The sequence below is a fragment of the Haliotis asinina genome, chromosome 8 (assembly GCF_037392515.1).
Source record: "Haliotis asinina isolate JCU_RB_2024 chromosome 8, JCU_Hal_asi_v2, whole genome shotgun sequence".
Classification (NCBI taxonomy): domain Eukaryota; kingdom Metazoa; phylum Mollusca; class Gastropoda; order Lepetellida; family Haliotidae; genus Haliotis; species Haliotis asinina.
The window spans coordinates 5,750,266-5,775,755 of NC_090287.1; the positions used below are offsets into that span (position 1 = coordinate 5,750,266).

General features: G+C 39.5%; 1 protein-coding gene across 1 annotated transcript in view; it reads right to left on the reverse strand.

The window, feature by feature from the left end:
- The window catches only part of LOC137294083 (5'-3' exoribonuclease 2-like), a 62,523-nt gene that overhangs the window by 13,503 nt on the left and 23,530 nt on the right, over positions 1-25,490 (reverse strand). The window contains exons 21-30 of the mRNA XM_067825022.1: positions 25,065-25,172; positions 24,675-24,764; positions 24,178-24,250; positions 23,635-23,718; positions 21,141-21,241; positions 20,814-20,893; positions 20,611-20,667; positions 20,096-20,164; positions 18,976-19,167; positions 18,575-18,669 (exon numbers count right to left, since the gene is read on the reverse strand). Coding sequence (XP_067681123.1) covers positions 18,575-18,669; positions 18,976-19,167; positions 20,096-20,164; positions 20,611-20,667; positions 20,814-20,893; positions 21,141-21,241; positions 23,635-23,718; positions 24,178-24,250; positions 24,675-24,764; positions 25,065-25,172 — 949 coding nt within the window. The remainder of the gene's footprint in view (positions 1-18,574; positions 18,670-18,975; positions 19,168-20,095; positions 20,165-20,610; positions 20,668-20,813; positions 20,894-21,140; positions 21,242-23,634; positions 23,719-24,177; positions 24,251-24,674; positions 24,765-25,064; positions 25,173-25,490) is intronic.

The window sequence follows — 25,490 nt, forward strand, 5'->3', positions numbered from 1 at the left end:
ACACAATAATAAAGACAAACCTGTCAGATTAGAGATCAATATAAACTAGAATGGATATTACATACATATGATGGAAAATCTTAGAAACAAAACCATCAAAGGAGAAATCAATAAAAACTAGAAAGGATATTGTGTACATATGAGGGAAAATCTTAAAAACAAAACCATCAAAGGAGAAATCAATAAAAACTAGAAAGGACATTGCGTACATATGAGGGAAAATCTAACAACAAAACCATCAAAGGAGAGATCGATATAAACTAGAAAGGATACTTTGTACATGACAGAAAAATTTAAAACTCAATGCTATCGAAGGAGAGATCAATATTTATTTATAAACTAGAAAGGACATTTAGTACATAACAAAGTGTAAAAAAACAAATCCATCTATGGAGATATCAATATAAATTACAAAGTATGTTCCATATATATGATTAGAAATGCTTCAAAAAGGTATTCTATCTCACACAAAACTACTCATATTCACCAGTCATCTTCCAACTGAAGCTGAGAGCCTCAGGATGGGAGACTTTCTCAACCCTCAAACATACATGGAAACACACCCAGAGCAGGCTCTTTGTGTCTTAAAGATGGCTACAAAAAAGGATTTGAGAAAGGAAATACTTGAAGTTATTCACATGCAGTTTCTGATTGCATAATGATTTCATGCCATGTCCGATGTGTCTTGTGTCGGCAGCAATGCGTCATCAGCAGCAACAAAGACCTGGCCACTAGACAGGGCTTTGTGAGCTGACATCACCAATCTTGGGTCGTCATTACAATCGTTAATATCAATAGAATTAACCCACCAATATGTACATCGCCTCAAAAAATCAGCTAGCAATGGTTGGTTCACAAAGAAGCACCAGCTACCAAGCAAGGTCAGGACAATTAAAGTTGATAGTTTGAGCTTGTCTTCACAATACATCTAAATTCAATCTGTGATGTAATTAGAAGTATAGGGGCTATTATGAACAAGTTGTTGAGGTGAGCGTGGACCGTGAACGAAGCGTGACGAAGTATGGCACAGGGATTATTGCCTTAGACATGAGTTTCCGTGCAATTACCATCAGTTTTGTCTGTGCAAGAGTCAATATTATATCACAATAACACAAGCTGACACGATGTTCACATGAATGCCCCCTGGGACATGTCACGAGAAAAACATGCACGACAAAGTCCAAACAAACCTAATCATTTTAGTTTTTCTTTAAAAGTTTCTCATAGCAACTCATGTTTTACAATTCAAGTTAGACAGACTTGAAACAGAATGAATAAAATACAGAAAATTACTTGTAAAATTGTGAATAATTCTGAAATAATGATATTTTATTTATTTCCTAAATGAATATAGAGTGGGAATCTCTCTATTAACAAAGAATTACTCTGTATTGATCATTTTGATTAAGAACATTAACATAAAGCAGTCATATTGGAAAATTGTACCTGCACAAAGAATTTTTTTTTTTTTTTTGCAGTTTGAGAAGATTAATAGAGTTTTGTCATTCTGATCATACCGACAAACCAGAATACCTATTTCTCTATATACAAAACATCATCGACAAATTTCACCCCTTCTGCTTGGAACCAATGAATGTTAAAAATGCCCAACAACTTAAGTACATATGCTGTAATACTGGAATGCAAAAGAAGTCAGGAAGGAGTTTGGCAATCAGCAATGGGTACAGCAGCACAGGTTGTCAACACTATATGTTCATCTTTAAAACAGCCATGCTTCAATAGCTGAATTTCAAACATGCTCAAGGACATTGTCAAGAAGTTCAATCTGCAGCTTCAGCAATCGAGCAAGAATCAAATGAACCTATTCCCCAATGACCAAAATTGTCCGAAGCCAGATTCAGAAAAGTTACTGACAAGCCAACGATTGCAAATAGGGGCTGATCTAATTGGGCGAAGCGAAACATATAATTTTGGTGGACTCCATCAATCGTAATTGACTGGTGGGTACGGTGAAGAGCCGACTAAACCAATGCTAGCAACTGGCCGCTTTGGCACTTGTCAACAAATTGGATTACAATTACACGAACGAAATTTTGCCAATGTGCCTAATACCTGTGCTTGGTGTTCGAATTGAGAGCTTGACAAGGACTCACAAGGGTGTCCGAGCGATTGACATTCATTGCGTGGCCTTCCAATTCATTCCCCAACAAAAACGACAGCAAATTTCGGGTGATTTCATTCAAATCAGGGCAATTCTTCACACTTTTCATCATGGTCGCAATTAAAATGAACATTCCAATGAAATTTGGTGGTAATTACTGGAGCATGTGGGGTGCTCGAAGTAAGCTGCTTGGTGATTGGCCTTTGTTGGGGGGCATAAGGGGGCAAAACACTACAATGTAATCTGCAACATCATCAAGTAAGTTCTCTGTATCGTCTCAGAGATATACATCAAATTTTTCTTTTACTTTTCTAATTTGTACAGGTAAAAATAATGGCAATTTGAGCACTCTGTTGATTTAAAGGATTTACTGAAACACACAACAGTGAAATGACTCATGTGTCACTATGAAAATAGTTGGATGGAGACTGAAAAATGGATTTAATGAGGCCACAACAATTACATAAGCTTCTTTCCTTTTGTTTGAATCACAACACAAATATCCGATGAAGCAAGTACACGGTGTCTTTCACATGTTGGTCACGTCCTGTGAAGAAAGGGAGATCAAGAAGTCCGAGATGCTGGAGTTTGCCATTTATAGTTTGAATCTCATTTCGGCTGTGGGCAGCCTCCGCCACTATGAACTGCCATGTGAAGCGGACATACAGGGGTATATTCAAAATAGCAATAAAAGCAGTGACAGCTAATCAACCACTCCAATTCAAACAGGACTAACTGAAGTACATGTATTAGCACCATCTCAAAGATGAGGGTAGCATTATTTGTGTTTGCATCTCATATTGCCCATCTGGTCGTATTTAACAGCCATCCAAGTAAAAATATTTTTTTTCCTCAAAATAAGTAGAATTCAGCAAAGTATAAATATGAAATTACATTAATTAATACCTGACCAGGGCAATGGAAAGATAACCAAGGTGTAAGGTGCAAGGTAGCGTGACCTCTCACGGCAGACCAAACTTGTTAACTTCAAACCAAAATAAAAATACATCCATACCAAATGTATCTTTTCATCTCATACAGATATATGCCACTTTCACATCTGTCTTAGTTGGTAGCCATTTCAGCAAGTCAACTGAACACCTGACCAAACCAATTGACAGCTTTAACCTGTAGATACAAGCAGAGTGTTAACAGTGGCTAGAAGTCAAATATCCTCAAAGCCATACAAAGACAAACTCTCTATAAATGCTTAACTAGAATTTCAAAATTCTTTGAAAAGAAACACATAATTCTGTATTTTCAAACAAGAATAACATGTCCATATTTATTCTTTTCTATTGAGATTCTTTATTAAATCTGCAGCTTTCATCTTGGTGCTCTTCATACACAAGCATCTTTGAAGTTAAATTCATCAATAATGTGCATATTGAGTTTTTCCAGCTTCTTCTACCAATAGATTCAACAGCCAAGCTAACCACTTCATAAATTGATATCTCTCTTATTTCAAGGTTTATTTCTTTTATTTGCCAACAAATTGACTAGCAGAGCCAACGAGCTCTCACTAGTTTGTCTGGAGAACTCTTGTGGAGAATTTAAGCATCCCTTCCTGTGGAGAGTAACAGCACAATACAGACATCTTGTTTGTCAAAATGGTGAGAAAGGGGTTTCGAGACTCTCTTTGCAGTCCTTGCCACAGACTTGAACCACTTTACCCACTCAGACTATAGGCTTGTGGCCGTTTGTTGCCGTAGACAATTTATGCATAAGGTGCAAATAAGTCATCTGTTGGTAATATTTCTGTCCAGGACGGATTTTGATTTGGAATGTTACGAGAGCAATCGTCAACTAAAATCGGCATGGATAACATGTAGGGTTAGTCCACACTTGAAGTTGGCGGAGCTCTCGGCTCCATACTTGTCAGCATAGGGAGCCTTGTGTACGCCTCAAGGGCTCCTGCATGAATAATTACGACAGTTTTAGCAACTATCACTCTGCTCTCTTGAAGGGATTAGCCCTGGTAGGAAAGGCCCAGATGCTAACAGAGTCCACGGCGACAAGTGACGAACGACAGCACTTGAAATCCCAGCCAAACACCAGCGAAAAACCCTCAGCTAATTGTCACAAGCAGACTTAATAACCACCCTTAAGTAGATGTCAAAATCTATATCCTCATCTGTCAACTGCAGTTTCAGATTTGTCCTGAAGCCCCAGGTCAGCATAAGCTGACTTGCCCTAATTGATATCACCGAGATGGAGAGTATGTTAAGTCTGATGTGGTCCCACCTCCATCTTCCCAAGCAAGCTAAGTATAACAAATGACTCGCAGTCTTTCTTCTGTTGTCGTACGCATTGAATGGAGTGGTATATTGGGCCCTCAAATGCCAAATTAGCCATAGCAAGAGCCCTGAGTAAACATGGAAGAAATATTATCGGCCATTAGCAACGTCAACACCAACAGTGATGGGCCATCTGACCATGCTCCGCTGAAATAATTAGGGATGGTCACTTGGGCCCATCTGAAAAAATTACCTGACAACTTTTATAAAAATTTTATGTTGAAAAATTTCATGTCTGTGGAAGCCCATGTCGGAAGTGTTTCCTCAATTAAAAATATTTGGTTCATGACAATATACTGTACCATTGTTTAATTCATTTGAAAGGACATATATGCAAAACAAAAACAAATAAATATCTCTGCTATTAAATAACGAAGAACAATTTCACATTCTTATTTTCAGTAAATATTTGAAAATAATTCAGGGTCAGTCAATCTGATACAACAGAAGCAATGATCATCATCATATCACTATCATATTAATAGTCTGTCCAAGATAAAAAAATACAATGTGTAAACCAAAATATTTGAGAAAAACAGCAACTGAACCACTCACAAAAATAATCAACTATAACAAAATGAACACTTTTGAATTCTTATCTAAATAATTCATCATCATCATCATCATCATCATCATCATCATCTTGTATTTGTTTCATTGACTGAATAGCGAAACAAATAAGCCTGTTTGACCTATCATCCTCCCCTGCTTTGGTAAGCTGATACAGCAACAAGCTGAGACCATACTAGCTGCAAACAATGGATCAGCTGAAACAGAGGTGTAGCTATTGCACCTGTTGTAGAAGACACACATACACACACACACACATGCTCACTCATACAGATAGGTAACATTACAAACATGAGCTTCCAATATTGCATGGCTGCCTTGAGTGCTCATCTAGCCCAGTGTGGATAGGCATGGAGGGTCATCGAAACAGACGAAGAGGGGATTTTGATGCTCAGGTCGATACTGTCAACGCAATACCCAATCAATCGTAAACAGTTTTCTCTGGAATATATTACCGGGTGTTCCTAGTTAATACAAGCCCCTAACAGGATATTGAAACAAAGGCTCTGCAGCTTTAGTCACGCATAAAGAAACAGGCCATGTTGGGAATTGTTGGTCTATAATTTGTATAATTCTGATTGAATAAATCATGTATAACCCTCAAGTCAACGTGTCTCAAAGTTGAACACGTCATTAATTTTAAAACAATATTCATTCCTAAAAACAGAATGTCTGTTATCAAAACTTGAAGATTTGTCAACTATTCTTAATACATTGTGCAAGCATGAAACCAATATAAATTCTTCACCATATTCTGCAGGCACACACATTACTAACCATGGTATTACGTTCCTACAGAGAAATCAAGATCTAGACGTGAAACTATATTTCCCTGTGTATTCAGCCACCCACTTCTGAATGGCGGCTATACTGAATGATAGCTAATCATATATTACTCATTAACGTCTATAAGGTTGCATTGATACAATACTGACATCAAAAACATATTGATACTCTCTCTGACTTAAGAGCTTCTGGGACTGGTCCTGCCCAATAACAAAGCACATGTGACACGTGTGGTCTCACCGCAGGCAAGTGAGTTTGTTCAAAATTACCCCTGTTCACCCTGCAGAAAGTGGGTACCTAGTGGGACAAGTCATGTGACTAATAACCCTCTAGAGCCTGAGAGACAGCTTGGGTTATCTGAAGCAATGTGTTAGCTCTTTGAGCTTGCACAACTGTGTGGAAAAAGCGTGGTATAAATGTCCATCATCATTGTTATTATTATCGCTATTATTACTATGTCAAAGACAATATGAAACAGTCAATATTGGACGTGCATAACATCAAGTGCACCACTTAGCTATCATTCAGGGTGAAGGGTGGGTCACCTGTTAACTCTTGAAATGGCACACTTTGCATCATGTTTTAAATAATTTATTCAGAGTTCTATCTGTCGTAAGAACAGTTTTATGAACAATTTTGTTTGGTTGAAACTTATTGTCCAAAAGGTAAAAAACTTACTTTCCTTTGACAGTGACATTACTGAGTACAAGGATGACTTGAGCAATATCAGGTGCTTGACTGTAAGAACATATAGACGTCTTAACTCCCCAGATTTTTTGTGAAATTCTCAAGAATCACTTCCAGTGATAAATTGACGCACTACCTGATCAGACTATTGTATATGTGAGTAGTCTTGACAGGTTTGCAAGGAAACGAAGAAATGAAACTTTTCAGTTAATCAAGAAAATGACAATTAGGGTTGGTCCAATTTCCTCGGCGTATCATCTGGACGCTGACAACTCTGTCACGAAATTCTCATTTACCTCCCAGATCGCAGTTGTGTGTCGGTACACCTTTTGGCGCACCTCCTCAGAAACAATACCACTGGTTTGGAGAGTCCTCAATACGGCTGTCCTCTCGTAGGTAGCAACTGGACACCCCTCTCAGCCTCCCTTTAATAGAGATATTCTCACTCCGAGTGACAGGCCACTCTCTCACTTAGATTGTACAAGTGCTAATTAAGCCGTGAAGGGGTTTAAGATTTGACCGGGAACCTGTCAAAGACGCTCTTATCTATTCTGACGAGCATGGCACCATTAGCTGTCTTTTCTCTCTCTACCGCTTTTGTCAAACGAACAAAACTCTCCGCAAAAAGTTCATTAGTTAGTTTGGTAATGGACACCTGCACGGCCGTCGTCTAATTGCCTTGCGATGTCACACAGCACTTGCAACTTATATCACTGTTCAGACAAATTTAACTTCAAAAACAGGAAGCGGACGTCATGACATTTAGGTAAGTATAGGACATGTTCAATATATGCCATTTACTGTGATTTGGAAAATTTTCAGTGTTGGCCAATTTTTACAATATGTCATTTTCTTCACTTAATAAACATTATGAATTGATTTAATTTCAACATATATGGTCATAATAAAGATATAGTAACCCGCAACAGTGTTCAAAAATAACAGTCTGCTTGTGAGGATGCAATTTTAAAGTAATAGATATTTCTTTCAGATCACCTGTATTGACTATAGCCAAAATATTTTTGATGCATGAGGTATTCGGGGATTATGCAACCTTTACAAGTTTTAGCAATATTTCAGTCAATCCTCAGCTGAGAGAACCAAGTTCAGGCTTCACACATTGTGCTGGGAATGAAGCATGGATCGTCAGCATGATGCACCAGCACTTAAACCACAAGGCCACCCCATCACCCAGGCATATTGACTAGTTGAAAGTACAATCGTACGACACAGATGAGCATAAAAGAAGCAATCAGATTACATAGCATTGGCTGAGCAATGATAGAAGTGTTAACTTTCCAAACTCACATCATACATTTCAACATACACCAAGGACATGCCCAACGCAACCTACATATGAAAGTTTATTTATAGCCTCTAAAGACAATTTTCCAGATATACTTTTTTATTCATCAGAATAAGCAGAAGCTGAGAAATTTATCTAATTGTAAGTGAAGGAAGATCCTATTTGCTCAAACACTCAACTTGCTACAGCAGCAGGTTGCAAAACGTTAGGTTCTCACTGTTAAGCAGTTAGTAGGGAGACAGCCTGTATATGGTGTTGTCTCAGTAAACAAGATGAACACAGCCCTCAGTACAGCCAAAATACCCGTCATGAAATGTGTTAAGTCCCAACCAATAAAATATAGTGTATCTACACCGACAGTGTTGACCTATGTCAACACCCAGTGCCGTCCCTACACAGGAGCATACACCCAAGCCCACGGAGAACCATTCAGTCTCATCGTGATGCACCAACACAAAGCATTCACTCAGGGGCGGTCGTTTTGTAGATGGAATGGCTAGCATAATTGAATTAATTCGTAGATCCCTTGTCAGTGAATATGAAAAAGGTTATTGAACGTTATGTGAAAAGGAACCTACATCAACGCATCTTGCCACTCATTGTGAAGGTTTCTTGTTTCTTTTCGAGAGATTTGCGTAAATTGGGGAGGCAGAGCTTGCAGCACCTGGGTCAGAGAAGCACTGGGGCCGAGGCAAGCTTTGAGGGGCTCCCCCAATCACTGCAGCCTGAAGAATCTTTACAAGTGAGACAATACCGCCATGTCTAAGAGGCCAATTAGGAGAACTTTCTTCGCCCGTGCATTCAGCTTTTTGCAAGTAATAACAGATCAGTGGCTGCGATGCGCGAACAGCAACAATTAAAGACCGCTCACTGCTGAAGGCCGGACGATAGAGGAGACACTTCAAACTGGAGGGGCCACCATTTTGACAGCTTAGATTGACGGGTACGAGGAAAAAATACACAAAATCAGGCTTCAATTGAGGGAACAAATAATACTTTCCACCCAACTAAACAATAATGGTGGAACGAGGGCAACTTTTCTGCTTACAAACATATCGCTTCATTGAAAGACAGTGTGGGTGCTTGAAAGCCTATTACAACGCAAGTGGGTCCCCCATCAATGCTGTGCTAAATACAAGATTACTACCATGTCACCTTTCCCAAAACTCCCCAGAAATGCTATTCAGCAGTGGCGTTGTCGATACTATCGCCAGCGTAGCAAAATATTATCTGTCACTCAAATTCACAGCATCTTTCAAAGAGTATTGGGCTGAGAAACAATATGAGGAAATTGGCTACGTTAGTAATTTATCTTCAAGTTTGCCACTACCCCCATGATAGACAGATGGTGTGAGTGTGCCTATTAAAACCCCTCTTGTTAGACTTTCTTGGGTTAACCCAAGATGGTGGGGGTCATGTGTAGAAGGTATAACAGCCCACCCACAAGCTAGAACAAGCTGACAGTGTATATCTGTATCTCTTGTGACAGTCCTACACCACTGGCACGCTCCATGTTAGCCACACTGCAGCACGGGCAAGCAGTAGCTGGAACATGTGCTCATCTTGTGGCAGTTCTAAGTCAAGCTGACAGGGTAATAGGATCTCTAGAGCTTGTTCAACAGGGTTATACAATGATGTGTATACAGTTGAACAAACGGGTTGAATATACATCAGAGACTAAGGGCTTCATGTGGAGGGGAAAAAAGATAAGAGAGAAAGAGTGAGCTTGGATATTAACGTTGTGGGATTCAAGTACAGAGAAGGAGGCCATCAAATACGTCAAGTTATCCGTACTTCCAGATTAAAACATATATTTGTTTTGTGCTGTTTATTTCTGCACTGTGCAACATTCCTGCCAAATGATACTGTCCAAAATGGAAGTGTCAAAACAGGCCAATCCAGAGACTGATAACAGAACAATAATACAGCTATATGCCAACAGTCTGTAAATAACTGAATCTGAACCAGACAAAAGCATGGTGGTCAAAAGCATGAGCATCAATGCAGTTTGGATATGTGTCAACCATATCCTCCTTTCACAAAGCACTAAGGTGATCGTAAGTCACTAAGGTAACCTTAACGTAAGGCTAAAGAATGGGAGTTAAGGTTCACCTTTGTGTAGGTTGCTTCGTCAAAGGTGCCCCATATCAGCAAGCCTGACAGCCCAATCTTATCATGTTCATGGGTCAGTGTAAGTAAACTTATCCTCAGTACTTTTTGTTGCACTCCACAACTGAGTCTAACAAATCCTTATGGGAGGTCGTGTCAGGTAACCATTGAGATTGACCAATCAGAACACAGCTTACCAAATGACAAAAGTGCACATTCGCTCACACCTTGTGAACTTTTTATCTCGGAAAGTTTCATACCTGAACGATTCTGAATGCTATTTAGCGTATGCTTGCTTCCGGGTGATGCACACGGCGTACGTACAACCATGACAATGGTGAGTAAACAGTCGCTGAATATAGTGTTTTTGGAAATATTCAGGGATGCTATCTTGCACAAATCTTAGCTATTGGTAACCATGTCAACAGAAACCCCAAAGCGTATATACTGCAGGTCCTATAACTGTGTTATATGCAGATTTTTGTTTGTGGAGAGATGTGTGTCAGTGACCTGAATATTTTGAAAGTCCCTCCAATAATAGCCGTTGTCTGATTGGTTAAGTCTATTTAACAGTCTCGCGTTTGATTGGACGGTCATTGGTCACTCAAAGGTTACCTGACGCGACCTTCTACTAGGTTTTGTTAGACTCAGTGGTGGAGTGTAACAAAATACACTGAGACTAAGTTTACTTAGACTGCTTCATGGGTCTGTCATATTTCAGGTTACACTCACTCAAGTACAAATTCTTGTACTCCTGGGTCTGAGTCAGTTCCAAGAGTTCTACAAAAAGAAAGTCAAACAACTGGTAATGTTGATCATATACTTTCTGAAGCCCTCTAGGTTGTGTAAATTGACACTGCTTCCATGGCTGAAATAATGGGACACACACGACTTAATACAGGATGACCATAATTAACATGTAACATCCAAGATTACGCTTATAGTTCTTTAAGGAAGCCTCAGTGGTTGAGTGGGCAAGGTCATTACTTGTCTCAGTGTGAGTGCCTGAGTTCAAATCCCAGATGGTAGTCAGCAATGAAAAGTACAACAGAATCTGTGCTTTACTGAGAAAATGATATTACTGTCCACGTAAACCCGTATCACATAGATAAGAGAGACATATTTGTTTTGATTGACTTTTATAACCCAGAATCCCCACAGGGAGACATAGGCTCTTCCAACCAGGGACCCGTACAAGGAGACCAGCTTTGGCTGCTGGAGACCTCTTCTAACCAGGAACCTGTACAAGAGGACAACAGAAAGACCAGCTTTGGCTGCTGGATATCTCTTCTAACCAGGAACCTGTACAAGAAGACAACAGGAAGACCAGGTTAGGCTGCTGAAGACCTCTTATGACCAGAAACCTGTACAAGAATACAACAGGGAGACCAGCTTTGGCTGCTGGATACCTCTTCTAACCAGGAACCTGTACAAGAAGGCAACAGGAAGACCAGGTTAGGCTGCTGGAGACCTCTTCTAACCAGGAACCTGTACATGAATACAACAGGGAGACCAGCTTTGGCTGCTGGATACCTCTTCTAACCAGGAACCTGTACAAGAGGACAACAGAAAGACCAGCTTTGGCTGCTGGATATCTCTTCTAACCAGGAACCTGTACAAGAAGACAACAGGAAGACCAGGTTAGGCTGCTGAAGACCTCTTATGACCAGAAACCTGTACAAGAATACAACAGGGAGACCAGCTTTGGCTGCTGGATACCTCTTCTAACCAGGAACCTGTACAAGAAGGCAACAGGAAGACCAGGTTAGGCTGCTGGAGACCTCTTCTAACCAGGAACCTGTACATGAATACAACAGGGAGACCAGCTTTGGCTGCTGGATACCTCTTCTAACCAGGAACCTGTACAAGAGGACAACAGGAAGACCAGCTTTGGCTGCTGGAAACCTCTACTAACCCGGAACCTGTACAAGAAGACCTCTTCTGCTTCTTGAATTGCCAAAGGAAAACAGGCAAAGTTTGGTGGAGACATATTCTAACCAGATTATTTAAATATGATCAGGTGACTTTGTGATTTGAAGCCTCTGAGAAGGTAAGCATTGAATGATGCAAGAAAGAATGATGCCTGGTGCCTAGAAGTCATTCATGCCACCATGTGACAGTACCAGTGAGCCATTACTTGTTCTTCAAAATCATGAATTTATTCAAAGACTGTCAATTGTTCTGCATCGAAAGTCAAAGTTGAGATCCATAAACCCTGTCCAAAGCTTTGAAAAAATTACTCTATGCTGCGCATTTATTAAAAGCCACACAGACAAGATACCCAGCAATACAGATTGCTTAGACCACTCAAACAGAATTCACTGTTGATGTAGGTCATTCCCCATATCTGCCCCTTGCCCTATCTAGTACAAACATGCACACATCACAGCAAGACATGGCATTCTTGTAATCACTGATATATGCTACAAACTCAATGTCAAGGTCCTCCCCATACATAAGGTGAAGGTCATGTGACCCTGCCTGACCTGAAGCAGCCCCACCATTGTGTAAGTTGTCAATGACAAGGAGTGCATATCCCTTCCAGTGCCAGTTCCTGCCTGTTCTTTCATTGAGAACATGTATGCTTAATCTCAGATTATCTGTATCAATGAGATATTCCACACATTCACAGCTTAGGGAACTCTGAGGCAAATCACGCTTTTACATGATTCAAATTGCTGAAAAATGGGTTACCATGTTGAGACATGGGAAACTGAGAATATTGTGTGAGTGAGTGAGTGAGTGAGTGAGTGAGTGAGTGAGAGTGAGTGAGTGAGTTGTGTTTTAATCCAAAATGAGGAACAGTTCAAGCTACAGGGAGGGGAGATGCCAAAGGTTAGTGTCTCATTTCGTGTGAGCTCTACATGGGAGGAAAGTGAACGAGGTGAAACACATCAGTATGCAAAATATTACCTGGTCCTGTGGTCCCTGGCTGGTAAAAGTTCACCAGGACCACTAAATGATAAGTTTGCAGTGCTCCTGGGTAGCTAGTGAAATTTTTCAGTAAATCTATGACTGTTATTTGGGAGCAAAGGAGTACAAACAGGACCACTCAGGAGATAAACATACTGTGTTGGAAAATCAGAGGTATATAATGAAATTATCTGATTTAAAACCGAACACGTACGGAGCGGTCTTAAACCAAAACTGACGAGTTATCATAATTTCATTGTATACCTCCAACACAGTATGGTTATCTCCATTCTACCATAATCTCATTATAACATGATTATATACCTCTAATTGACTTAGATTCACAAATGACAATCCAGTATGTAGTGAAATCAGGGTAGAATTATCATTGTCCACTTACTGCTCATGTGATTTATGGGACATTTTCAAAAGTTCCCTTCGCTGGCTATAAGCATGGGCACTGTGCTAAAAACCTAGATGAGCAGGGCAATTCTGGCACTTTAGCCATGGACATCAGGTCTCTAGTATGCCTAAAGTAGGCAGCCCCAGATGGTGATCATGACTGGGGCTGAGTTTTACACACTGTTCCCTTTCAGGGAATCAATGTAAGTCCAGTCACGACTACTGGACTAATATATGTCCTCATCAACATCATTAGGGTTTCTGTTAAGCAGGACTAATCCTACGTACAAAAAAAATAATGTTTGAAGAATGTTTCGCAGCTGAAAATGTATATTATTATCTTTGACACAAATGACAGCCTAAACAAATATATAAACATTTAGCTGGCTTACAACTAAAATCAAAATTGATGCCATTTGAAAAAAGTAAGGGTACCAAGCAATATTTACAACAGATACATATTGACAAGTTTCTTCACCCAGTTCAAACAATGTTGTGAGGTCACAGTGACCCAAGAGCATTGAATGAATCTGTGTGTCATCTGTGATGTCAAGGGGCTCCCAACCTCATCTACATGACTCCATTCAGAGTTATCTGCCCCTTATCAATAAGTATATCTCTCAATCAGCTACCACAACCACGATAATGGTTCAGCGTCATCGCAAGGCTCCTACACAGCCCCAGCAATCAACACTAGAACTTATCTTCAAATATTTCTCAATCATATCTTTAAACTTGTGTCGGTGCTTTCCATAGTTCATTCACAGGCCAGAACAGGCTCAATTGGGGTTGGACGGCCATTCACAAGCCACAGAGGGTAGTGTTCATCTTCACCCCTTGTTCAACATGATCACAACTCTTAAACTCTCCTCAAGCTTGCTACATGGTAAACTTCATTGATTTCAAGACTATTAAATAATTTTTAATTCAGTAAATTACAAGTATCAATTAATGGTATCCATCTCCATTCAAATAACCAACTGGGTTTTTTTACCGCTTTATAAGGAGTCTGGAAGATAAACAGAGCAGACTTTCAAATAATGACAGTAGAAATGTTTAATTATTTATAAAATGGCTTTCATTCCTTGAAAAATTGTTCCTTTAATATATCATTTTCATGAAAAGTAATTAAACTTATTATTACAAAAAATACTAATGCATACAATTCAATTTCTATTTAGGTGAGAGAGAGTGACTTTTTCCACCTGAGATAACAATATTCCAGCTGCCTCATGGCAAGTCTCAACAAACCAGTGGTTGACAGCCGGAGCAGAAAACAATACAATCAGCTACAGTGTCACATGTTCACCCTGGTAAAACACTTAAACATCCAGAGCCCTGATTCACAAAACTCTTGTAAGTCTAACGTTTCGTAACTTTTCTCCTAGCATTCATACCTCCTGTGTTACAGCATGGGTGATTTGAATGCTACAAGGAAAGTTACAAGATATCTTCTTATGAGACTGGGGTTCAAAAATACTAGTAATTTGGAAAGCCACATGCCACAGGACAAGTAACTTCAGGAAAGAAACTTATCCTGAATAATTTTCCACTTGCACTGATTTTATGACAAAATGCTTGATGTTAATGTTTTCTGGACTATTTATCAAAGAGTGATTAAACAGCTTCATTATGAGCAGATTTGAAATTAAATCCAAAATTACTTGCAGTTTAAAACTATACAATCATCTAGTAGGCCATGGACAAGTAAGATACCATTATTTTATTGCCCGAAATGAAAACTGACTTGTCCCAGAGGTCGGGCAATGGGATTTTTTAACCCCTGTGAGGGTATTGTGAAATGGGCCCCTGGGCCCCCCTTTCACAAAGCTCTTGTAAGCCTAAGATCTTGTAACTTGTCTCGTAGCATTTGTAGGTCCTATACTGTAACATAGGAAGTAGGAATGCTATGAGAATAGTTACGAGATATTAGGCTTATGAGAGGTTTGAGAAAGGGGCCCTGGTCTTCAGTTAACTTTCGTCATAACCAAAGGTGAACAGTAAACCTATACTACCCTTCAATGGTTTACACTCACTCTATATGTGATGTACATATATACATATGGTTACCTTTAAGTCGAATTTCTCCACTACCTTGAGGGAAACAGCTGCAAACTTTATGTACATTAATTGCAGAAGGATCATGCATCAAATTGCTGAAAAGCATGTGTAAATATTGTGCATGTGAACATGTGCGTTTGGGGTTCAGTTTTAAGAATTTTCACTGAGTTTCAACATTTATTGAACTCATATCAATAATCTTTTCAAAGGAATGAGTTTGTTTCACAATGCATTCGTTCATGTATAGGCAGTATCCTTAAAAAGAATTGAATGTTTTGCAAAATCTAGTTTAGAATAGTTAGTCAGTTGCTACATTTACACAGTGAGTCTAAACCTGATGAGTAGTACATTTAACCAACACTAGGTGCTGCATCATGGCAAACAATGCAAAGAAACCTACAAGGACAAAAGAATCACCATGGCGTTTCCAACAATTCCCGTGAATGAATGTTGTTCCAATCCAATATGCTCTAAAATACATGACAATAAATGACTAAATGCATCAGTCATATCTCACATGTTCAGGGGAATATGATAACTGCCAAGTCTCTGGGGATGGTCGCTTGACTGGATGTTAGATCATTAACAGAATGCTAGCAACCCATTCCAACCAAGGTCACATTCTGTGAGATAATGATATACAGGCCAACGAGATTTAGCTGGAATACAGCTCACTGCAAGATAAAACAATAAACTAAAAATACAGCCGACAAGTCGTAGTTTATGGTTTCAGTGGAGGCCCAATCTGACCTGCATTCTCCACTGGCTTCAGCAAGTTACAGACATGTTCTAACAAGAGGTGGATACAAGTCCTAAGCCTGCTTTATGTGATGTGATGTGATGAAAGGAAGTGGTTAATTCTGATATGGGACTATCATATGTTGAGTTTGGTACCCTTGTTTCAGTTTTCTGTAAACACACTGATGATACAGTAAGCATATCCTTCTCATAATAGGGAGTGACTGAGTGAATTTGGTTTTATGCCACTCTTAGCAACATTGCATTCAAGTAATATCACTGGAATTGGAGGACACCAGAAATGGGCTTCATACATTGTACATATGAGCGAAATCAAACCAGGGACTCCTGCATGACGGACAAACACTTATAGCACTTGACAACCTCAAACTGGCAAATATGTCCAAATTGACACAACTACTATCTAACACTTGTGCATGGACAAAAGTAGAAAACATCACAGGATGCATCTTTCTATATATTCAAAACTAAGGTCTATGTATCAGCAAAAACATTTTAGCACAATATACTGTGACACCAGGATCCATACTGCAACACATACTGTGACATTGGACGCAAAAACTGTTTCAGTGTCAGTGACACAGATTGCACAGACTATATTCACTCCAGGGACAAAAACTTACTCCACACTCAAAAATGGAAGTTGAAATCCTATGGTTTTTGCTTATTTCCAGTGGTGGTCACCATGAGATGGAAACAGTCACATGTTTTCAAGCAAACATACTGACATACTTTTTCTCTGTGTTTTACAAGTGACTCCTAAATTCTCAAGCTATGAGCATGCCGTCTGTGTGAATTTAGCCCAATATAAACGGACTATTTGTTTATCACTATTACATACAAGTGAATCACTGAGTGAGTTTAGTTTCATGATGCTTTTAGCAATATTCCAGCAATATGAAGGAAAGGGAGACCAGAAATAGGTTTCATGTACTGTACCCATCAAACCAGGATTCAAACCAGGATCTTCAGTGTAAGAGAGAAATCTTTAGCCACTAGGAAACACAACCTCCCTTCTACATAGAAAGACCCTAAAAATAATGTCTTGAGTTCTGACCACAGCTATCTCAAAATCTAGTTTGGTGTTCTAATTTGTTCCATACAGTTTATAGTGTGTAATTTCATCAATGACTTACAACTGGAATCATCAAAGTGAAACTGTGAGAGAAAGTCTATGTAGACTTTTACTTAAAACAACAGAGACAATGACACATGTGTTGGTGGCAGCATGTGCATTAGGATTTGTTGTTTACTCATTGATTTTGTGTGGTCATTTGCTGACTTCACAGTGTAATTCTATACCAACAAATGCCTGGACTAACCATTGCATTTCAACCGTCACTCTTTATTGCAGACAGATTTGTGGATAAATTATTGTTATTATTACACTAACATTTGTAAAGCATGGATATCCAGTTAAACTGCTCAAAGACACTTGTTTTTTACCTCTATCATTGGATGTCTCTCTCAATGGCACATCATATTTTCAATCTCAACTCCCTGGGGATCACATATCTAGTGCTACATGCTTCAAAGTTGTATGACTGTGGTCTCTAAATCCTTGGTGAAGCAGGCAATCAAGTGATTGATATTAAGAACTACAATCCACTTCCTTATGTTAGAATGAGAAGATGTAAACATGTCAGGGTGAAAAGCACCTTTGAATCGTCACCTCTTCTGCACAGCATAAAATGTTGGGATCAGTTTTAACCAAGAATCCTAATGTGCTGACTCAGCAGAATATTACAAGTCTGTAAATAATTCTGAAAGCATGGTGTCAGTGAAAAAAGTTTAACTGCAAAACCAACATCCAGGGACTATCCTTCAGCACTTTTAAAGGTAGCAAAAGCTTCAGTCTTCAAGTGAGGAGAGTGTTGTTGGTAATTTGCGAGGTTTGTGTTAAGATAATGTCAGTAAAGTTTGATCAGTATATAATTTGCTGAAACAAATCTGAATTACAGTACATATGTAGTTTCCCTCACTCAGATACCATAGAGAGTTCAATTGTTTCATAAAAGTGTTATCTCACAAGAACTTGTGCAGCATACTATAATTTCAGAGTAGTTGTCACTGAGATGGCTAAAGGGATTCTTCAATGTGTGACCCTTTTAACTGCCATACAACACAACAATCTGCACACTGAATCTCTCTCTTGCATCTATTGATCACTATATTTGTAACAGAAGTGATGCAAGGGAAGTAACTCTTGCTGATACAAGCAAACGAAGCACCAGTAAAAGTAGAACTTCAGAACCTATTCAACAACAGATTCTCCATAACGACGAAAGGTGATGGTTGGTTTCCCTAAAGATTAATTCATATATTTCACTGACTGTCAGCAGAGTAGTTGATGTAAGAAAGTAATACCTGCAAAACTGACCATAAAGTCTAAGTCCAACTACACCCAGCTACTGACCGTAATTACCACAATGTCAACATTAAGGCTTTGTACTTGGAGACGAGTTGGGTCCCTGTCTACAAATTTAAATGTGTGCAGTGTAATCATGTAAGAATACAAGAAAAACTAGCAAAGGCATGAAACAAATAATTTGAACAGCTTACCTCCATAGTTGCGTCCACCATGATACTGTGAGTGATGCATGTTCTGGGACGACATGACATAATTCTGACCCCCACCATAGCCCTGGCTCCCATGTCTAAAACAGAACATGTGAATCTCTTCAGCTGTGTTGGTTGAAGTGTAGATATATTTTACAGTCAGCAATATTCTAGCTTCACTACAGCAACCTGTGTCATCAGTGCTTGTAGAACCAAATTGACAACTGTATCGCAGTATTGAGAAGAACAATATCTTACAATGCAGCCAGTTTTGTACCTAGCATACTCTAAGAAGTACTGCTTTCTTACATGTTTTAGTATGGGAATTGAGGAAGTCAATAACATAATGTTTGTTGCAGACACTATGGTGTGTCCCCATGGTGTGCCCTAGAATGTGTACTGACCTGATCATCCTGAGGGCTGAAGATATGTCTTTATCCTGTCTGTACCCACTGTCTGGGGTGAAGCCAAGCTGTGGCCTCCAGCCCGAGCCCCCACGCCCACCAAACCCACCACGTCCCCGACCACGCCCTCGTTCCTGCTGGCTCCGGAACATCTTCTCAAAGTCCTCTGGCTTCAACACCTTTGCAGGCATCCTGCAGAGACAGTCATCAGAAGTAGTTGAGGTATTTATTTATCACAGTACTTAGCGCAGGGGAAAAAGTCAGGCCGATTTACTGTTTTTAGTAACCTTCAATCAAGATCACAACATGGAGCACCAGAAATAGGCTTTACACACTGTATTCATATAGGAATCAAACCTGGGCCTTGTTTATGAGAAGTGAACACTTCAACCACCAGACTATCCCACTATGAAATACAGAAACAAGAAGCATTGTCACTAAGTGTCTCCATAACCTCGAACATTAAGTGAAGGTCACCAAAATCTACTGGGCTCTGCACCTTCCCTAGATGAAGCTTGATGTCAAATGTGAAGAAAACCTAAAAGTTAAAGTCCCCTTGCGCCTTGTGACCTTGAAATGAAGGTCAAGGTTACCAAACCTGTCTGAGACCTGTCTTTCACTATCAAGAACCTAGGTACCAAAATAAGAAAAGAATCTAGAGAACGGTTCTCAAGATATTCCAATTCGTACATAAGTATGGATGTACAACATATGTCATATTTGGGATTTCACTTCCTCAGTAAAGTACAAATTGTAGTACTTTTTTGGTTGGGTCCCATAAGAGATTCGAACCCGCACCCTGAGAGTCAGGCACCTAATTGCCAGCACACAAAGTCAGCTGCCTAACCCGCTCAGCCACCACGACTTCCACTATGGACAGACAGAGCCTTATACTTTATCCCCGCTTCGCACTTAATGCACTGTGGGGGATTATGATACAGATCAGCTTTGATGTTCTAACACTGGTGAAACAAGGGGTTGTAGCATCAAAGAAAATAAGGACTAAGTTTACAGAACATAGACACACTTCCAATATAAATGATCTTTCTGAGCTGAGACCATTCCTAATTACAACAGAGCATGTGTTGTCTAGGACATCAAACAAGGGGGAAGAACTCACTTGGCACCAGGCAGTATCTTGGCAGGAAAGAGATGATCAGCATCAAACTTTGGATCCTTGAAGTGAACACTGCTCAACAGAGGGAAGATGGTACACAGATACTAACACCTGACTGCAATAATGAATATATAGCGCCTGACAACATGCATGCTACTCAAATGATTCCACAAAAAGCAAGCAACTGCAAGTGTAATAAAGAAAGGCTTTACTCTTCCTCTTACTTTTCTTCTCACGTGGTCCAGACTGCTATTTTTCTCTTTCACAACTTTCTTAAGCAATTATAACAGATCAGTTCAGGGTAGTTATTTATGTAAATAATGTCTGTCTAATTATGTTTATGATTTTTTTGGTTGCATGTGACCTTTAACCTTTGCAGTTTTCCCTGCTTAATCAGCATGTTATGCTTATCACAAACTGCACATCTTTTCATTGGACTCAACACCTTACTGTCTTATCCTCAGTCGTCTCCCCTGTTTACTCCCTGTATTATGCACAACGTTAGACTGTACACTTACGATATAACTCTGTTATCCTCTATATCCTTCAGTGCAGGCAGAATAGATCTCACAACACTGAAACAAAAGACACCTATCTATACTGAAGAGACACTTTATTTACAGAACATGGCCACAAAGCATATTCGTTTAGAACATGACACAATGGGTAGTGACAAGCCGTAAAGAAATGCCTCCGAAATATAAAATGTGCAATGTCTCACCTTCCAGTTAGCACTGCTAAATCATCACACCAGATTTTCCCTGAGACTCCTTCAGACAGACCCGCATCCAAATCTACAGGCTATAACAAACCAACAAAACTATCTCATGTATTTCACTTCACAAACAAGAGATAGACATTACAATCAGATACTGAAATAATATTAGTAGAAATTTTGTATATACCCATACTGTGCCACATGTCACAATAAATTAAATAAATCTTTAAATTCAATAAATCATTAAATTGATCCAATACACAGACTGTAGTCTCTAGTTAATCACACTATTGATAACAGTCAGATCCAATCACCCTATAAGGGCCTCACCTCAGTGGATTTTACTCCCTCGTAGAGCCCCTCAAACAGGGAGTAGGATGGATGATTGAAGCCCACAAACAAGCGATCATCCCCGCGAACATTTCTCTTCCCTAAAATACACACAGAACATGCTGAATCTAGGTGAATCTAGGGTGGGGGGGGGGGGGGGGGCGATGGGTCAGCCAACCTGTGTGAAAACACACGATTCAAATCTTGCATGTTGTTGTTTTCCTGCAGGTCTTGTTCTAGTCACCATGGTCTAATTCCCCTTCTTAACAATCACTTGGACTAAACTTGAACGTTTTGAGTTTTGACTGCAAGATTTTGCAGAAGACACAAGAAAAACATATTTAGAGTTATCTTCCTTACATCCATTTGCATTCACAAAACACTGGTAATTTCCGTGCATCATCCATGATTCAATGTTATTCAAGATAGAGAATTACTACCATGAGGTACTGAATGAGTTGCTCGATTTAAGAGATGTTAACCTACTTGCACCAGGTGCAACCTAACATAGAAACCTAGTTGCACCAGCCAGATTCTTGTTGCAATGTGTGTTAAAATGTCAGGTTTCGGTGCACAAAAACATATTTCCATGATGTAGTAGTATTAGTACCCAAGAAACCATGGCAACACAGAGAGGCAGCTGATCCCTGATAACGAAAACTGTCATAGCCAACATGTCTATAAATAGCATTATCTTACCTCACACATAAATGTCACTGTCTGATTGGCTGAAGGTTCTTCAATTATTTTCAATGTAAGCAGGGTACATTTCAGTGTAACCCGCTGCCAGTGGCAACTCATTCGTTACTTTGTGGTAGTAATTCTCTATCTAGAACAATGTTGACATACATATGATGTACAGAAATTACTGATGTATGGCAAATGCAAATGGAGGAAGGGAGAACTCTAAATCTGTCTTCTTGTAAGAAAAAGTTTAGCAATAGCTACAAAAATACTTGCTTCAAACAATTCAAATTACTCTTGTTCAACCGACCTTCACCTCAAAGAACTTGCCTAATATGTACAACAATGTTGATGTATGACAACACTACCAACAACCGATTTCTTGCAAAATGGTGGCTTCGCTGACAAGGGTACACAGGATTTTGCGAGGACTTTTCCCTTGATTCAGGGATTGTTTGTACATAAATATGCAATGCAAGTAATCAGAATGATTCTGACTATCTGTGCACTGTTATATGTTCTATATCAATTTCATCGTAAATGAGAGAAAAAGGCAGAAATGCTGATAATTAACATTGTCATTCAGCATGATTTTGCAACCGTCGTGGCGTCACACTGCATGGAAACTTCTTATCAGTTGTCAAATCATTGCGTGGTATTTCTTTTTAGCTTGCTATTTGTTGCTTGCTATGATACATTTCCCTGCATATTCTAAACATATTGAGCCACAGAAAGCAATGATTAGACGGCTGGATGTTGGAAAATTTCTGAAAATGCCATGAAGTAAAAATCAGAATTTTTCTTTGTTTACATTTGAAACAAGCGCAGTCTTGCAAGCACAGTATTCTTTTTCACACCCAATATCTTTCATTTTGTTTTATCTAGGCAGTTGGTATTGGTGAAATTTGTAATCTGATTCTAAAATGTATGGGTAATTCAGTGATGCATTTAAGGAAGCTGACTATGAAAAATATGTGATGTAATTGGCGCCTCAATACCAGCCTTCGTGAAACATGATACTGTAAATCTATCCAATATGGCGGAAAGTGCACTCCAGGGCTTGTGCAAGTGTACATTCTAACACATCCTAAATGACTCAGGGTTCATCAGCAACGTTGCGGTTACATGAAAACTTGATATGATAGATCATTAACATGCTGTTTATGAAATTCAATACTCCCAGTAATCATCAGATTTTAACATTTCAAAACATACAGCAAATAACGCTGTGAATGCTTAAAATGGCCACATTTATGATGAAGCCTATTTTGAAAGCTATTTTAAGAAGTTCAGCTTTGTCTGAAATAATAGTGGATAGTATCAAGAAACAGGAAAAGTCCTGTAGAAATTAGGTATATTTGTGTGCGTGACAAATTTAGGATTTTATTGGACTTCAAAGTTAGGGTTAAGGAGGAAGGACATATGTCTGTGGCACCCATGGGGTTAAGGTGCTTGGTAAGATAAATACGTCGTTCACTGGTCCCTTGGGGCCCATGGGTTGATGTACCCTCGATGTTTGTTTACATTCCCACTCAACCTTCATCGAGGATACATGAACTCATGCCCCCTTGTGACCAGTGAACAACTTATGTTTCAGTGCCACAGCTATTCTAAGAAGAAAAATCAGCTCATATACTCATGCATATAATGTTAGATTTATTGTTGATTTACTTCTTCAAAACTTGACTTGCACCAGGTGCAAATCTGACTAATCCTTAGGTTGTCTCACTGGAGCTAGGCACTATATAGGGGTTCTGATTCCAACAATAAAGTGGACAAATAGAATATCAATCGTGGAAAAACAACTTACGCTCAGCAACTGTGAGATCTGGATACACACTCTTCAGGGCCTCCTTGAGCCTCTTTTCATCCACGAAGGGCAACAGAGCAACACCTACACACAAGAGCTCCATGTTAGTGAGGAATTGTTATGTACAAGTCGAATCAGATCCATATGAAGAGTGGGAGATGAGTCTGGGTTAAAGTCAAGACTCAAACTGCATGTGTGTCTGTGTGTTTCTGTGTGTGTGAATGGCTGTGAGATAAGGCAACAAGATTATTAAAATATGAAGAAAATCCAGTGACTGGTTCTTGAGATATCTCGCAGACAAGGGTAAAACGTTAAAAAGTCCCTTGAGACCTTTAAATGAAGGTCAAGGTAACCAAATCTTTCTTATAATGTGGTGAACCTAGGTACCAAATATGAAAAGAATCTAGTCAACTGTTCTTAAGATATTCAAATTTGTAAGGACTGATGGAACGACAGAACCTAATACTACATCCCCTGCGCCGGGTAACAAAACATGGATACTTCCATGACTTCAGTCCCTCCACAACAAAGATGATATCTTACCCTGCCATGCATATTTCTTTCCATTCAGATCTATCTTGAAGTCTATGGGGTAGAAATCAATAATGGGTGATTCCTGAAATATAATCAGTCGAAGTTGCCAACAGTTTGATACAAATGAGAGACGCAAGAAGGAAACTATGTTTGGTGTGTAATTTCTTAAGCACTCTTACTACACCATCTCTTGAATTACACATGATGGAAGTGTTTTCACAAGCACAAGTAATTTCTTCAGTGTTTCTTCTCATGAGAGTGCACCTTTTCTTTTGTGTCATTCTCAGAAATTTCCTACAATGTTATTTCTGCGACTGGTATGACACAAAATTCCATACTGTCCACCAAGTCATGGAGACTGACCATCCAGTCCATTACGGTACCTGGTGCAGTGGAGCCCAGTGGCACAACAGGAGTCAATGCTTTGATTGCTACACACAGTATCAAGTATATGGTGCTGGGGATCAGTGGGAACATTTTGCATGAGTTTGGCACGGCTAACTTACCGGATCCTCCATGAGAGTCTGCCAGGTAAGGGGGAGATGCTGCTTGCTGGCGGCAGGGAACACGCTCATCAGCTGTTCAAGTGGCTGGAACTGTAACATGGGTATATGCTCAAAACCAAATCTGGGCTAGAACACTCATCAGGTGTTCTTGGGGATTGGAACATAACAAATAACATAATCACTCATTCTGGAACACATCTCTCTGCAGCAAATTGCCTTGTCTCAGACTGGCCTGTTCATGTGACCTGCAAGATGATGGTTGCAATCTACAAATAGGTCCTCTGTCATGCTTGAGTCTCCATTTGCGAACTTCAATTTCTAATAAAATCATTTTTCCAGAGAGAAGATTACAAGTTTTCAGTTCAAGTAACCCTTCTGCACAATACTCACTGGCTCGGTGTTCCTCTCAAAGTCATTGGGAAGGTCGCCGATGTTGACAAAATCTGACGCAAATGGTGCATAATGATAGGGGAAGTACCATTTCCAGGAAGCACAGCCCTGAAAGTAGGCCAGTATCAACTTAATATTCAGATACAGCTATATGGTAATGTTAACAGAGCAGTAAAACACATGACAAGCTTCGGTATTTTCATTAATTATGTTAGAGGTTTGCATCAAGCAGCAAGAATAATGATCATCTTCAGAAGTCAGAAATGATTTGGTATTTACAGTTCTACACTCAGTGACGAGTGAGTTCATTTTACCGTGCACCCAGCAATATTTGAGCAATATGGCATCAGTCTGTAAATAATCGAGTCCGGACATGACAATTCAGTGATTAACAGCAGGAGCATAAATCTGCACAACTAGGAACCA